This window comes from Pristiophorus japonicus (assembly GCF_044704955.1).
Source record: "Pristiophorus japonicus isolate sPriJap1 chromosome 24 unlocalized genomic scaffold, sPriJap1.hap1 SUPER_24_unloc_2, whole genome shotgun sequence".
Taxonomy (NCBI): Eukaryota; Metazoa; Chordata; class Chondrichthyes; family Pristiophoridae; genus Pristiophorus; species Pristiophorus japonicus.
This window is the reverse complement of record NW_027250649.1, coordinates 596,081-611,471: the sequence shown is the minus strand read 5'-3', so window position 1 is coordinate 611,471 and position 15,391 is coordinate 596,081. Positions and strand designations below refer to the sequence as shown.

The window sequence follows — 15,391 nt, the reverse complement described above, 5'->3', positions numbered from 1 at the left end:
GGGAACCAGTGAGTGTGGAACTGAACCCAGCCAGAGTCAGCACCTTCAGGGGAGGAGAGGGAGGGGGAACCAGTGAGTGTGGAACTGAACCCAGCCAGAGTCAGCACCTTCAGGGGAGGAGAGGGAGGGAGGGGAACCAGTGAGTGTGGAACTGAACCCAGCCAGAGTCAGCACCTTCAGGGGAGGAGAGGGAGGGGAACCAGTGAGTGTAGAATTGAACCCAGCCAGAGTCAGCACCTTCAGCAAGGAAAAAATGTTGGAGATGATGTAATGGGTTTGGATTTCAGCACAGGAAGTAGAGATAGTGTGTGTGACAGGGATTTACAGCTGTGGGGAAACCAGAGAGGAATGTGTGTACCACAGAAACTAGAATTGACTGTTCTGAATTTCTATCCTGTCCTTCGTGATTATTTTTGTAAACTCCTTTTACAGGGGATTGGAAAGGGAGGATTTGCAGATGGGAAATGCAAACCAAATATCACCATGATCTGACAGTCACTCGATCCACCGCAAGATGAATATCACTGGCCTTTGATGGTGGAAAGACAAATATTTGTCTGCTCTGCCTGTGGAAATAGATTTCAAATATTAGTGTGACTGGAAACGCACCGAGACACACACACCCGAGTGAGTGTTCCAGTGCACTGCCTGTGGAAAGAGCTTTAACCAGTTACACAGCCTGAAAAAATATCGCACCATTCACAGCGGGGAGAAACTGTAAACGTGTTGTGTGTGTGGACGAGACTTCAATTGATCATCCAACCTGGAGAGACACAAGGACACCCCCACCACGGAGAAACCGTGGGAATGTGGGGACTGTGGGAAGGGATTCCGTTCCCCGTCCATGCTGGAAACTCATCGACGCAGTCACACCGGGGAGAGGCCGTTCACCTGCTCCGTGTGTGGGAAAGGATTCACTACTTTTTTCAACCTCATTAAACACAGCGAGTTCACACTGGGGAGAGGCCATTCACCTGCTCCGTGTGTGGGAAGGGATTCACAAATTCATCCAACCTTCTGGCTCACCAGCGTATCCACACTGGGAAGAGACCGTTTACCTGTTGTGTGTGTGGGAAGGGATTCACTCAGTCATCCAGTCTGCTGAAACACCAAGTTGTTCACACCAATAGGAGACCATTTAAATGTTCTGATTGTGAGAAGAGCTTTAAAAGCATAAATGATCTGAGGAAACACCAACGTATCCGCACTGGGGAGAGGCCGTTCACCTGCTCTCAGTGTGGGAAGAGATTCACTGACCCATCCACCCTGCTGAAACACCAGCGAGTTCACAAGTGACTGCAGGGTTTGGATTCTGCTGTGAATCACATCAGGACTGAACCGTGTTCATTCTGACAGTTGGACTGTGTTTCCCCTGTAACTGGGCTGGAGTTTAATTTTCTGGATAAATCAGTTTTGGTTCAAACAGTGTGTCGATTCCTCGATTTCTCCAATATATGAGGAGACTAATTGTTGTACTGTCACCGACTTCCTTCTTTGGAACTTTTCTCCTTCAGTTAACAAAGACCTGTCCTTATGCAGCACCTGACATGACCTCAGGATGTCCCAAAGTGCTTTACAGCCAATGAAGTACAACAACATCAAAGTACATTTGAAGTGCATTCACTGTTGCAATGTAGGAAATGCAGCAGATGATTTGCACACAGCAAGCTGCCACGAACAGCAATGTGATACTGGCCAGATAATCTGTTTTAATGATATTGGTTGAGAGTTGATGGGGCCTCGGTTCAGGGATTCATCCGAAAGATAGCAACACTGACAGGGCAGCAACCCTCAGTACTGCATTGGAATGTCAGCCTAGATTTTGTGCTCAAGTCTCTACAGGTGGACTTGAACCCACAACCTACTGACTCAGAGACAAACCTGCTACCACTGAGACACGACTGACACCCGATCATTACTCGATTATTTTAGTTTGGTTATTCTCATTGACAAACCACAGCTCCCCAAACCTTCCAGAGTGCCTCTCCTAGCCTTGGTATCCAGATAAGGTATTGGTAACATGTCCATGTACCTGCCTGGGAGTGTTTGATGGGACAGTGTAGAGGGAGCTTTACTCTGTATCTAACCCCCTGTACCTACCTTGGGAGTGTTTGATGGGACAGTGTAGAGGGAGCTTTACTCTGTATCTAACCCCGTGCTGTCCCTGCCCTGGGAGTGTTTGATGGGACAGTGTAGAGGGAGCTTTACTCTGTATCTAACCCCGAGCTGTACCTGCCCTGGGAGTGTTTGATGGGACAGTGTAGAGGGAACTTTACTCTGTATCTAACCCGGGAGTGTTTGATGGGAGTGTTATGGGAGTTTTACTCTGTATCTAACCCGTGCTGTACCTGACTGCAGAGTGTTTGATGGGACAGTGTAGAGGGAGCTTTACTCTGTATCTAACCCAGGCTGTACCTGACTGCAGAGTGTTTGATGGGACAGTGTAGAGGGAGCTTTACTCTCTATCTAACCCGTGCTGTACCTGCCCTGGGAGTGTTTGATGGGACAGTGTGGAGGGAACTTTACTCTGTATCTAACCCCCTGTACCTGCCCTGGGAGTGTTTGATGGGACAGTGTAGAGGGAGCTTTACTCTGTATCTAACCCGGGCTGTACCTGCCCTGGGAGTGTTTGATGGGACAGTGTAGAGGGAACTTTACTCTGTATCTAACCCTGGCTGTACCTGACTGCAGAGTGTTTGATGGGACAGTGTAGAGGGAGCTTTACTCTGTATCTAACCCGGGCTGTACCTGACTGCAGAGTGTTTATGGCAGACACGAGGTGCTCAGAATACTCCATTCCCCGGCGCTGACATCCATCACCTCGGTGAGAACATCATTTAACACAAAGATAGAAAACCATCAGCTGTCCCTGGATACAGATCCGGAGGGACAGTGAGTGTCCCGAACATTGTTGAACAGTGTGTTCGATGGTTCATCCCTGGGTCTGGGCCTTTTAGTGATGATTTGAATTTGATGCCCTCGAGTTACTGACTCACCGACTGGTGGAAATAGTTTATCCTCATTTACCTGATCAAATTTTGAACAGCTCTCTCAGATCTCCAATTACCTTTTGTTCTAATGAAAAGAGCCCCAGTTTCTCCAATCTCCCCTGATAACGAAAGCCGCTCTTCCCTGGTATCGTCTCAGTGAATCTCTCTGCACCCTCTCCATGGTCTCGATATCCTTCCTGGTGTAAGATCCCCAAAACCTGACAATATTGGAACTGCAGCCTAACCAATGATTTGTGAAGGTTTACATGACCTCTGCCCTTTTGTACTCCACACCCCTATTTATAAAACCTAGGATCCCGTGGGCTTTTTAACCACTTTATCAATTTGTCCTCCTCCTTTTAAAGATTTGTGTAACTGAACCTTTTGCAAGTTTTAGACCTGGCTAAAATACATTAACTTTGACTTAAATGTGCAGCATGGGAAAGAGAAGTTTAGTCTAAGTTAGAAACTCAAACAATCGATTCACTGCAGACAGGTTGCCATGGCAACACTGATCAGACATTCCATTCACTGAACCCACTGTTGGAATCTGTAATCAGATCAGGGGAAAGAACAGGGTTTGTCTGTTAGTAACCACAATATAAGCTTAAACCAGAGTGAGTAACACAATAGATTAGATTATAATGTGTGATGTTTGTACCTGTAATTGTGAAACTATAAGAAATAACGATTAACGGCATGCGGGGGAGTTTAGGGATATTGAGAAAATTACTGAAGAAAAGTAACTGCTGGGAACCAGGGAAAGTGACCTTGTAAATCACAGATTAGAGAAGTTCCAGCTGTCTTTTCCTCACTTCCTCCCAAACCCAGCAGAGAAGACAAAGAAGAGTCCGGTGCCAGAGGTGGATCAGTGAAGGGTATAAAAGTGAGGGGAGACTGATGTAAGGGGGCAGTGGGGACTGGAGACACCGGAGATCAAGCTCAGGGCCCCCGAGGTTCCATCCAGCGGGCTGACCTGGTGTCAGTTACTGTGAACACGTGGGACTTGCATCTTTACTCTGATGTGGTAGAGCACAGAGAATCTAGTAAATTATATTTCTTAAGACATTAAAGTTGCTAATAATAATAATTGAATATATTTAAGGTGGAGATAGACAGTTTTGAAAGATAAGGGAGTGAAGGGTTATGGGGAGCGGGCAGGGAAGTGGAGTTGAGGCCAGGATCAGATCAGCCATTATCTTATTGAATGGCAGAGCAGGCTCGAGGAGCCAGATGGCCTACTCCTGCTCCTATTTCTTATGTTCTTGTGTTCCTTAATGAGACAATGAATTAGCTAGAATCTTACAACCCTAAATCTCTGCTCCTCTACTCCATTGAAAGTTTTACCATTTAATGTACATTTCCTCCCTTTATCTTCCTCCCAAAATCTACCACAGCACATTTCTCTGCATTAAATTTCATTTCACATCTACCTGCCCCAATTACTAACCTGTATATTGACAATGAAGGTACTTAAAAAGTCCTCTTCACAGCTGGCCATAGGCCCTTTTTGGCGTTCCCTGGAGATTTTGATCGTGTGCCCCATATACCCAAGCCCAGGTCATTTCTCGATATTGAGCAGAGCAATGATCCCAACACTGACCCTGGGGACACCACTGTTTACATCCTCCAGTCTGAAGAACCTCCATTAACCGCTACTCTCTGTTTTCTGCCCCTTACCCAACTTCCTCTCCACGTTGCCCCTCTCCCTTTAACACCGTGAGCCTTAATTTGATCAACAAGCCTCCTGTCCGGCACCATATCAAACACCTTTTGACAATCCATCGACACAACATCCCCTGCATTTCCTTTCTCACTGCACGGTGTTAGTTCCTGAAATAATCCCTGCTGCGTGTCCTGAATGAATCCATTTCACTACCAAATGTTGCAATGTTTGCTCCAACCCACAGGGTTCCATCTGTTTAAAGCCACAACACAAAGGTCCAGTTTCCTCCTGGAGTTTGAGGGAAAACACTTCACATTATCCACCTCCCCACAACTACCCGGGACACAAAGACACAAACTCCGGGACAACCAGGAAGTGCTGAGAAATCCCCAGCGGGTCAAGGAGCGTCTGTAAATTAAGGCAAAATTATTATTTTTAGTGAACAAATATATCACTGATTTTAATGGGACTCTTCCCGTGACCCAGCTCCTGTAATAATACAATGTGATAACTTTTATGTAAAGAGCATCTTTAACATAGTAAAATGTTAATATGGTTGTAAAAGGACTGGATTCTCAGGAGGCTCTACACCACTGGCTACTCATGAGTCAGTGATCTCCCATCACATTAATGTGCTTCTGCTGTGTGTGTTTAACACAGTGCCAGGAGCACTTCACAAAAAGTAGGGAACCAGTGTGTGTTGCACTGAACCCAGATACAGTCTGCACCTTCAAGGGAGGAGAGGGAGGGGAACCAGAGAGTGTAGAACGGAACCCAGCCAGAGTCAGCACCTTAACCAGTGAGTGTAGAACTGAACCCAGTCAGAGTCAGCACCTTAACCAGTGAGTGTAGAACTGAACCCAGTCAGAGTCAGTACCTTCAGGGAGGAGAGGGAGGGGAACCAGTGAATGTAGAACTGAACCCAGCCAGAGCCAGCACCTTAACCAGTGAGTGCAGAACTGAACCCAGCCAGAGTCAGCACCTTAACCAGTGAGTGCAGAACTGAACCCAGCCAGAGTCAGCACCTTCAGGGGAGGAGAGGGAGGGGAACCAGTGAATGTAGAACTGAACCCAGCCAGAGTCAGCACCTTCAGGGGAGGGAGAGAAGTCGAACAAAAGGGAAAACATTGGAGATGGTTTGGAGTTCAGCACAGGCAGGAGGGAGTGTGTGGGAACAAGACAGGAAAGAACTTTCCATAGAAACTAGAATTGTCTTTTCTGAATTTCTATCCTGTACTTAGTGATGACTTTTGTAAACTCCTTTTGCAGGGTATTAGAAGGGGAGGATTTGCAGACAAAAAACACAAACCAAACATATAGTCAAGATCTGACTGAGACACTCGCTTAGGGCCTGAATATCATCGGCCTTTGGACATAGAATGAGAAATGTTTGTCTGTTCTGTTTGTGTGAATAGATTTCAAATATCAGTGTGACTGGAAAAGCACTGAGGCACACACACCCGAGTGAGAGTGTTCCAGTGCACTGTCTGTGGAAGGAGCTTTAATCAGTTACACAGCCTGAAAAAACATCGCACCATTCACTGCGGGGAGAAACCGAACACGTGTTGTGTGTGTGGACAAGGCTTCAACTGATCGTCCAAAATGTGGAGAGACACAAGGATACCCGCACCATGGAGAAATATTGGGAATGTGGGGACTGTGGGAAGGGATTCAATTACCCATCTCTGTTGGAAACTCATCGACGCAGTCACACCGGGGCGAGGCCATTCACCTGCTGTGTGCGTGGGAAGGGATTCACTCGAGGCTGCAAAAAACAAAACCGGCCTTGGAGTCTGGACGGGAGTTCAGAACAGCTCTTCTGCTGCTGAAACCCTCATCCATGCCTTTGTTACCTCTAGACTTGACTATGCCAACTCACTCCTGGCCGGCCTCCCACATTCTACACTTCGTAAACTTGAGGTCTTCCAAAACTCAGCAGCCCCTATCCTAACTCGCACCAAGTGACGATCACCCATCACCCCTGTGCTCGCTGACCTACATTGGCTCCCGGTTAAACAACGCCTCTATTTCAAAATTCTGATCCTTGTTTACAAATCACTCCATGGCCTTGCCCCTCCCTGTCTTTTTCAGCCTCACAACCCCACAAGATGTCTGCGCTCCTCAAATTCTGCCCTCTTGAACATCCCTCATTATATCTGCTCAACCATCGGTGGCCGTGCCTTCAGCTGTTTGGGCCCTATGCTCTGGAACTCCCTCCTTAAATCTCTCCACCTCTCTTTCCTCCTTTAAAATGCTCCTTAAAACCTACCTCTTCAACCAGGCTTTCGATCATCTGTCTTAATTTCTTCTTTTGTGGCTCGGTGTCAAATTTATCTGTTTTGTCTTGTTAACACTGCTGTGAAGCACCTTGGGATGTTTTACTACATTAAAGGTGCTATAGAAGTAAGTTATATAAATAACAGGGATCGGTGCTGGGACCACTGTTCTGGCAATAGGTGGGAGGTGGTGTTACACAGGGATCGGTGCTGGGACCACTGTTCTGGCAATAGGTGGGAGGTGGTGTTCCCCAGGGATCGGTGCTGGGACCACTGTTCTGGCAATAGGTGGGAGGTGATGTTCCCCAGGGATCGGTGCTGGGACCACTGTTCTGGCAATAGGTGGGAGATGGTGTTCCCCAGGGACCGGTGCTGGGACCACTGTTCTGGCAATAGGTGGGAGGTGGTGTTCCCCAGGGATCGGTGCTGGGACCACTGTTCTGGCAATAGGTGGGAGGTGGTGTTCCCCAGGGACCGGTGCTGGGACCACTGTTCTGGCAATAGGTGGGAGGTGGTGTTCCCCAGGGACCGGTGCTGGGACCACTGTTCTGGCAATAGGTGGGAGATGGTGTTCCCCAGGGATCGGTGCTGGGACCACTGTTCTGGCAATAGGTGGGAGGTGATGTTACACAGGGATCGGTGCTGGGACCACTGTTCTGGCAATAGGTGGGAGGTGATGTTACACAGGGATCGGTGCTGGGACCACTGTTCTGGCAATAGGTGGGAGATGGTGTTCCCCAGGGATCGGTCCTGGGACCACTGTTCTGGCAATAGGTGGGAGATGGTGTTCCCCAGGGATCGGTCCTGGGACCACTGTTCTGGCAATAGGTGGGAGATGGTGTTCCCCAGGGATCGGTGCTGGGACCACTGTTCTGGCAATAGGTGGGAGGTGGTGTTCCACAGGGATCGGTGCTGGGACCACTGTTGTTCATCATTTACATAAAGGATTTGGACTCGGGAATCAGAAGTACAATTTCCACATTTTTAGATGACACAAATTGGGAGATAGAGTTAATACTGAGGAAGACTGTGACAAAATGCAAGACATTAATAAGTTGCAGAATGCGTGTGTAACTGGGAAATGAATTTCAGTATAGATCAGTGAGAGGTGGTGTGTTTTGGGGAAGAATAAGGAGGCCACATTCTATTTGGAAAATAAGAGTCTAAATGGGGCAGAGGAGCCAAGGGATCGAGGGGAACAGATACACAAATCACTAAAAGTAGCGACGTGCGTTAATAGGGCCATTGAAAAAAGCAAACAAAGCTCTGGGGATAATTTCTAAAGGAGCCTTCTGTTCCATGCCCAGGAGCTCTGAACCATGGAAGAGTGGGACACATTTCTTACACACCTCAAGATTAACCCGCAGTGACTGTGCTGTCAGTGCAGAGAGACGAGAGAGACCAAAGTGCTGTTTGGCCCGCTCAGTGTGGCCCTGAAGGACTGTGTCCAGGCTGAAGTTCTGTTTCCGCCATACGATCCTCCCCCGAGATTGTCCTCTCTGAGCTCCAGCCGGGTGATGCTAAAGGCTCCGGTGGGAAAGACAAAAATCCACAGCAATGTGTTGAAAGCAAAGCTGATTTATTTCCCATTCATCCAGAATATTAAACTCCAGCCCAGTTACAGGAGTTAACATCAGCAGAAACAAACCCCAACTGTCAGAATGAACATGGTTCAGTCCTGCATGTGATTAACAGCAGCAATACCAGCAGAATCTAACCGCTGCAGTCACTTGTGAACTCGCTGGTGTGTCAGCAGGTTGCATGACTGAGTGAATCCCTTCCCACACTCAGAGCAGGTGAACGGCCTCTCCCCAGTGTGAATGCGCTGGTGTATAGTAAGTCCAGATGATCGCGTGAACCCAGTCCCGCAGCGAGAGCACCTGAACGGTCTCTCCCCAGTGTGAATACGTTGATGGCACATCAGTTGCCCGGGACTTTTATAGCACTTCCTGCAGTCCGGGCATTTAAAAGGTCTTTCATCAGTGTGAACTCGCTGGTGTGTCAGCAGGCTGGATGACTGAGTGAATCCCTTCCCACACTCGGAGCAGATAAACGGCCTCTCCCCAGTGTGAACTCGCTGGTGATTCAGCAGGTTGGATGACGAAGTGAATCCCTTCCCACACTCAGAGCAGGTGAACGGCCTCTCCCCAGTGTGAACTCGCTGGTGTATCAGAAGGTGGGATGACTGAATGAATCCCTTCCCACACTCAGAGCAGGTAAACGGCCTCTCCCCAGTGTGACTGCGCTTGTGTCTCGATAGGCCAGAGATTCGGCTGAAGCCTTGTCCACACACAGAACACGTGTACACTTTCTCCCCACTGTCAACGGTGCTTTTTGCTTCCATATTGAGAGGCCGATGATATACCGGTCCCAATGAATCGAGTGACGCCGTCAGATCTTGATGCAGCATGCAATTTGAGTTTCCCGTCTGCAAATCCTCCCCTTCTAATACCCTGTAAAATTAATTTATAACAGGAAAAAGGGAGTGTGAGAGAGAACCCACAAAGAGGCAGGTTAGTAATAGACAAGACAAATTTGTGAAACATGACTCTGCCTGACTGAATTCTGCTTTTCCAAATGTCCTGCTACTGCTTCTTTAATAAGAGGCAGGTTAGTAATTTGAACTGAATGAATCTGCTGAATTGTGGGACTGGCATTACAACAAAGTGACCATGACAGCAACCGGATTGTCGTAAAAACCCAACTGGTTCACTAATGTCTGACTCTGGCTGGGTTCAGTTCGACACTCACTGGTTCCCCTCCCTCTCCTCCCCTGAAGGTGCTGACTCTGGCTGGGTTCAGTTCGACACTCACTGGTTCCCCTCCCTCTCCTCCCCTGAAGGTGCTGACTCTGGCTGGGTTCAGTTCGACACTCACTGGTTCCCCTCCCTCTTCTCCCCTGAAGGTGCTGACTCTGGCTGGGTTCAGTTCCACACTCACCAGTTTCTCTCCAATACGTGACCCATGTGCCCAATGTCCATGTGTGAACCTCAACAGTGAGCGTCGACAGGCTATTCTCACCTGAGGCTTCACGCGTGCATTTTCCAGCAGGGTCACTGGAACCTTCTCTCAATGGCTCAGTAGCTACAGGCACCACCCAGTGTGACTGAGTCATCGGAACAGGAGGGGCCCAGGTTTAATCCCCTCTGCGTATCCTCCCCTTCTAAACTCCTGTAAAAGCTGTTTACAAAAGTCATCACTGTAAGTAGTGTGGAAGTACAGGCCATAAGGTCACCGGACTTGGCAGCCAAAGCAGAGCCAATTTCCCCCAACACAAAGACCAAGTATGCACTGTCAATTTCAGCAGGAAAGAAGCTAATTACCTTAGACTTACTAACCTGATCACTCAGACTTACTGGCACCAACTCGACGAGTTAGGACAGCAATATTGCATGAAAAGGAGGGAATAAAGATAGACAGGTTCGGACAGTCCAAAGTGAGGATCTAGGAGTAACACTCAGCAGAAGTAGACACCAGGGAAGAAACCCTTGATGATACAGTGTTGGGATGGACTGATCATCCAGGGACCTACTGGATAACTATAAAGTATAAGTGGTGAGTCTTGTTCTCCAAAGCTGTAAATGCCCATCCCACACACTGTCCCCTCCTCCCTGTGCAGAAATCCAAACCCATCGCACCATCTCCAACTATTTGTTATCACTTCCCTGAAGGTGCTGACTCTGTCTGGGTTCAGTTCTACACTCACTGGTTCCCCTCCCTCTCCTCCCCTGAAGGTGCTGACTCTGGCTGGGTTCAGTTCCACACTCACTGGTTCCCCTCCCTCTCCTCCCCTGAAGGTGCTGACTCTGTCTGGGTGCCTGTGCTCTCGTCACCTCTTTATACACTCTGACCCTCCCTCTCTATCTGTAATATCTTCCTGTTTTGGTGATGGGCTCTCCCTGACCACTCTCCATTTCACCTTCTGAGACAGATGCTCCCAGACTGTCACCATTTCAGGGAACCATACAGCACAGGAGACCAATCGGCCCATCGAGCCTGTCCGACTCACTGAAAGAGCCGCTCCCTGCACCTACCCCAAAACACCAGAACATTTCCCCTTTGAAACATTCATCGTTTTGAAAGTTATTATTGATGAACTTTTCAAAGTGTGGAGCCCAGAATGGGGCCCAAGCCTCAATATGTGAGGTGTAACTAGTGACTGATAAAGGTTGACCATAATCAGCTTGTTGTTGTACTCTATACTGCTATTAATCCTGGAACAGATTGATCAGCTGACCCCGCCCCTCACAGGTTTGTGGTCACCTTTAAATTGGACCATTTGCTTCAGAAAGTCTCCCATTTTTCTTGCTTCCAGAATACATTGAGTGTGGGTGTCCCTGGGAGCCTGAGGCCCTGTCCCCGCGGGCGGGCGGGCCAAAGCCGGGCCCAGCCTCTGGCCTGTTACTGGGCCCTGGGCCCTACACCAGGGGTTTATGAAGCTCACCAGCCCCACTCGCGGCTCCAATTCCTGCCCCGCGCCGACAACCCACCGTCTCGTGTCCCACATCATCCGGGCCCCACCGACTGTCGCCACCGCCGCTCCGGGCTCAGCCCCGCCCCTCGCACACTCCGATTGGTTGGAGGACCGCCCGCCCGCTCGGTCCTCCAGCCCCGCCCCCGCTCTTCCGATTGGCCCAGAGCCGCCGTCAATCACCCGGGCAGTCTGAGCTGAGCATGCGCGGTGGTCCGGCTGTGTCTGAGGCAGCGGCTGAGAGATGGGCGGAGGGAGCGGGTTAATAAACCCCGGGGGGACGCGGGCTTCACACACACCGAGTGCGGGCCCAGGCCCCGCCCGCCCGAGACACCACACTCCGCATTACCCGCTTCACACACACCCGCTGTGGGCCTCAGGCCCCGAACAACAACCTGCGGCTCCGGCCTTTCCCCGAGCGGGGCCCCCGGGGGGCAGCTGCGGGGCTTTCTCCCGGTGACAGGCCCCCGGCAACGGCCGCTCTGTCCCGGGGTGGGCGCTGGGTGCGGGGGGGAGGCGCTCCCGGGCCTCCTGTGGGGCTCTGTGTGTTGCAGCAGTTTGAGCGGCAGTGGGGATGGAGGAGAAGCTGCTGGGTCCCCCCCAGTACTTCTGGGCCCAGTGGGACCAACAATTGCCCATGTGGGGCTGTCCGGGGAGGTGGGCTCTGGGCCCAGTGGGACCAACAATTGCCCATGTGGGGCTGTCCGGGGAGGTGGGCCCTGGGCCCAGTGGGACCAACAATTGCCCATGTGGGGCTGTCCGGGGAGGTGGGCCCTGGGCCCAGTGGGACCAACAATTGCCCATGTGGGGCTGTCCGGGGGGGTGGGCTCTGGGCCCAGTGGGACCAACAATTGCCCATGTGGGGCTGTCCGGGGAGGTGGGCCCAGTGGGACCTACAATTGCCCATGTGGGGCTGTCCGGGGAGGTGGGCCCAGTGGGACCTACAATTGCCCATGTGGGGCTGTCCGGGGAGGTGGGCTCTGGGCCCAGTGGGACCAACAATTGCCCATGTGGGGCTGTCCGGGGAGGTGGGCTCTGGGGGAGATTAGATTGTTAAACAGACTCTGTGCACAATATAAAAGAGTTTTAGGATTCAGTATTTCTGCAGAGGCTTTACGTCCCTCTTACATACACAGATTTGTTTTAATTCATTCTTTGGATGCAATATATTGCCAATCCCTAATTTCCCGTTGAACTGCTGCACTTGCTCCCAGTTAGGTCGGGAGTACCTGGAATGGCGATATATATCTGATTCAGGATGGTGTGTGACTTAGAGGGGAACATGAAGATGTTCGAATCATGGAATGGTTACAGCGCGGAGGAGACCATTCGGCCCGTCGAGCCCGTGCTGACTCCCTGCAAGAGCACCTCAGCCAGTCCCACTCATCTGTCCTGTCCCCATAGCCCTGCAAATAGTTTTCTTTTCGGTACTTATCCAACTCCCTTTTAAAAGCCATTGTTGAGTCTGCCTCCACCACCCTTTCAGGCCGTTCATTCCAGATCCTAACCATTCACTGTGTAAAAATGTTTTTTCTTATGTCACCTTTGGTTCTTTTGCCAATCACCTTGAATCTATGTCCTCCGGTTCTCGACCCTTCCGCCAATGGTGGTCACTTTTTTAAAGTGCGGCCCCATAAATGACCAGATTCACGAAGCTCAGTTTCACAACCTGCCTTTAGTTTTTTCTTTCTCATGCTCCCTTTTTCCTGTTTTATGTTCATTTCACAGGGCATTAGAAGGGGAGGATTTGCAGCCACGAAGCTCAAACCAAACATCGCATCGAGATCTGACTCACTCGTGTCATCATGACCTAACTATCACTCGCCTTTAAATATGGAATCAAAAAGCAGCGTTGACAGCGGGGAGAAACCGTGCACGTGTTTGTTGTGTGGATGTAGCTTCAGTCGATCCTCTGGCCTGGCGAAACACAAATGCAGTCACACCGGGGAGAGACCGTGTAAATGTGGGGTCTGTGGGAAGCGATTCAATTACCGGTCTGAGCTGGAAAAGCATCGGCGAGTTCACACTGGGAGAGACCTTTTAAATGCTCGGACTGGGGGAAGTGTCATAAAAGTTCCAGGGAACTGAGCTGTCATCAATGTGTTCACACTGACGAGAGTCCGTTCAGGTGCTCTCACTTCGGGACTGGGTTCAGGCGATCATCTGGACTCACTGTACACCAGTGCACTGACACTGGGGAGAGGCCGCTCACCTGCTCAGAGTGTGGTCATCCCACCTGCTGACACACCAGCGAGTTGACAAGTGACTGCAGGAGTTGGATTCTGCTATTATTGCTGCTGTGAATCACTTTCAGGACTGAACCATGTACATTCTGATAGTTGGGCTTTGTTTCTACTGATGTTAATAACTCCTGTAACTGGGCTGGAGTTTAATCATAGAATCCTTACAGCAAACTAGGAGGCCATTTGGCCCATTGAGCCCGTACCTGTGCAGGAGCACTTCAGCCCGTCCCACTCCCTCGCCCTTTCCCCATAGCCCTGCACATATATTTCTTTCAGGTACTTATCCAATTCCCTTTTGAAAGACACGATTGAATCTGCATCCACCACCCTTTCAGGCCAGATCCGAACCAATTGCTGCATTAAAAGGTTTTTCCTCATGTCGCCTTTGGTTCCTCTGCCCAATCATCTTAAATCTGTGTCCTCTGGTTCTCGATTCTTCGGCCAATGGGAACAGTTTCTCTCTCTCCACTCTGTCCAGACCCCTCATGGTTTTGAACACCTCCATCAAATCTCCTCTCAATCTTCTCTGCTCCAAGGAGAACAACCCCTGCTTCACCAGTCTATCCACGTAACTGAAGTCACTCTTCCCTGGAACCATTCTTGTAAATCTTTTCTGCACCCTCTCCAAAGCTTTCACATCCTCCTAAAGTGCGGTGCCCAGAATTGGACACAATATTCCAGTTGTGGCTGAACCAGTGTTTTATAAAAATTCATCATAACTTCCTTGCTTTTATACTCGATGCCTCAATTTATAAAGCCCAGTATCCCCTATGCTTTGTAAACTGCTTTCTCATCTTGCCCTGTCACCTTCAATATTTTGTGCACATATACCAGCAGATCTCCCTGTTTCCGCACCCTGCCCCCCCCTCTCAAAATACACCTTTTCATTTATATCACCTCTCCTCATTCTTCCTCCCAAAATGTATTATTTTGCACTTTTCTGTGTTAAATTTCATCTGCTACGTGTCCACCTATTCCATCAGCCTGTCTATGACCTCTTGAAGTCTATCACTACCCTCCTCACTGTTCACTATACTTCCAAGTTTTGAGTCATCCGCAAATTTTGAAATACTGCTCTCTGCACCCAAGTCCAAATCATTAATATATATCAGGAAAAGCAGTGGTCCTAGTACCGACCCATGGGATACACCACTGTATACTATCCTCCAGTCCAAAAAACAACTGTTCACCACTACTCTCTATTTCCTGTCTCTTAACCAATTTCGTATCTATGCTGCCACTGTGCCTTTTATTCCATGGGCTTCAACTTTGCTGGCAAGCCTATAATGTGGAACTTTAACAAACACCTTTTGGAAGTCCATGTACAGAATTTTTTGAAGAGGTAAGAGAGTAGACAATGGTAATGTAGTTGATGTAATTTATCTAGAATTTGTACACTATAATGGACACCATAATAGACTGATGAACAAGGTCAGAGAATGCAGAGTCAGGGGACAAGCAGCAGAATGGATAGCTATCTGGCTTCAAGACAGAAAGCGGAGAGTAGGGGTAAAGGGTAGCTATTCACAGTGGCAGAATGGGGTAGTGGTGTCCCACAAGGATCAATGCTGTGACCACTGCTGTCCACAATTTACAATAACAATTTATATTTGAAATCAAAAACACAATTTCCAAATCTGCGGATGACACCAAATTGGGGCAGATAGGAGGACTGCAGCAAATTACAGGAGGACATTACTAAACTTGCAGAATGGGCATATATTTGGCAAATGAAGTTTAGCACG

At 49.2% G+C, this 15,391-nt stretch overlaps 1 protein-coding gene across 1 annotated transcript in view; it reads right to left on the bottom strand.

Annotated features, from left to right (window-relative positions):
* The window catches only part of LOC139241216 (zinc finger protein 229-like), a 44,013-nt gene extending 32,529 nt beyond the window's left edge, over positions 1–11,484 (bottom strand). Inside the window, exons 1-2 of the mRNA XM_070869880.1 lie at positions 11,423–11,484; positions 8,663–9,385 (exon numbers count right to left, since the gene is read on the bottom strand). Coding sequence (XP_070725981.1) covers positions 8,663–9,385; positions 11,423–11,442 — 743 coding nt within the window. The 5' untranslated portion in view covers positions 11,443–11,484. The remainder of the gene's footprint in view (positions 1–8,662; positions 9,386–11,422) is intronic.
* Positions 11,485–15,391: the final 3,907 nt, after the last annotated feature.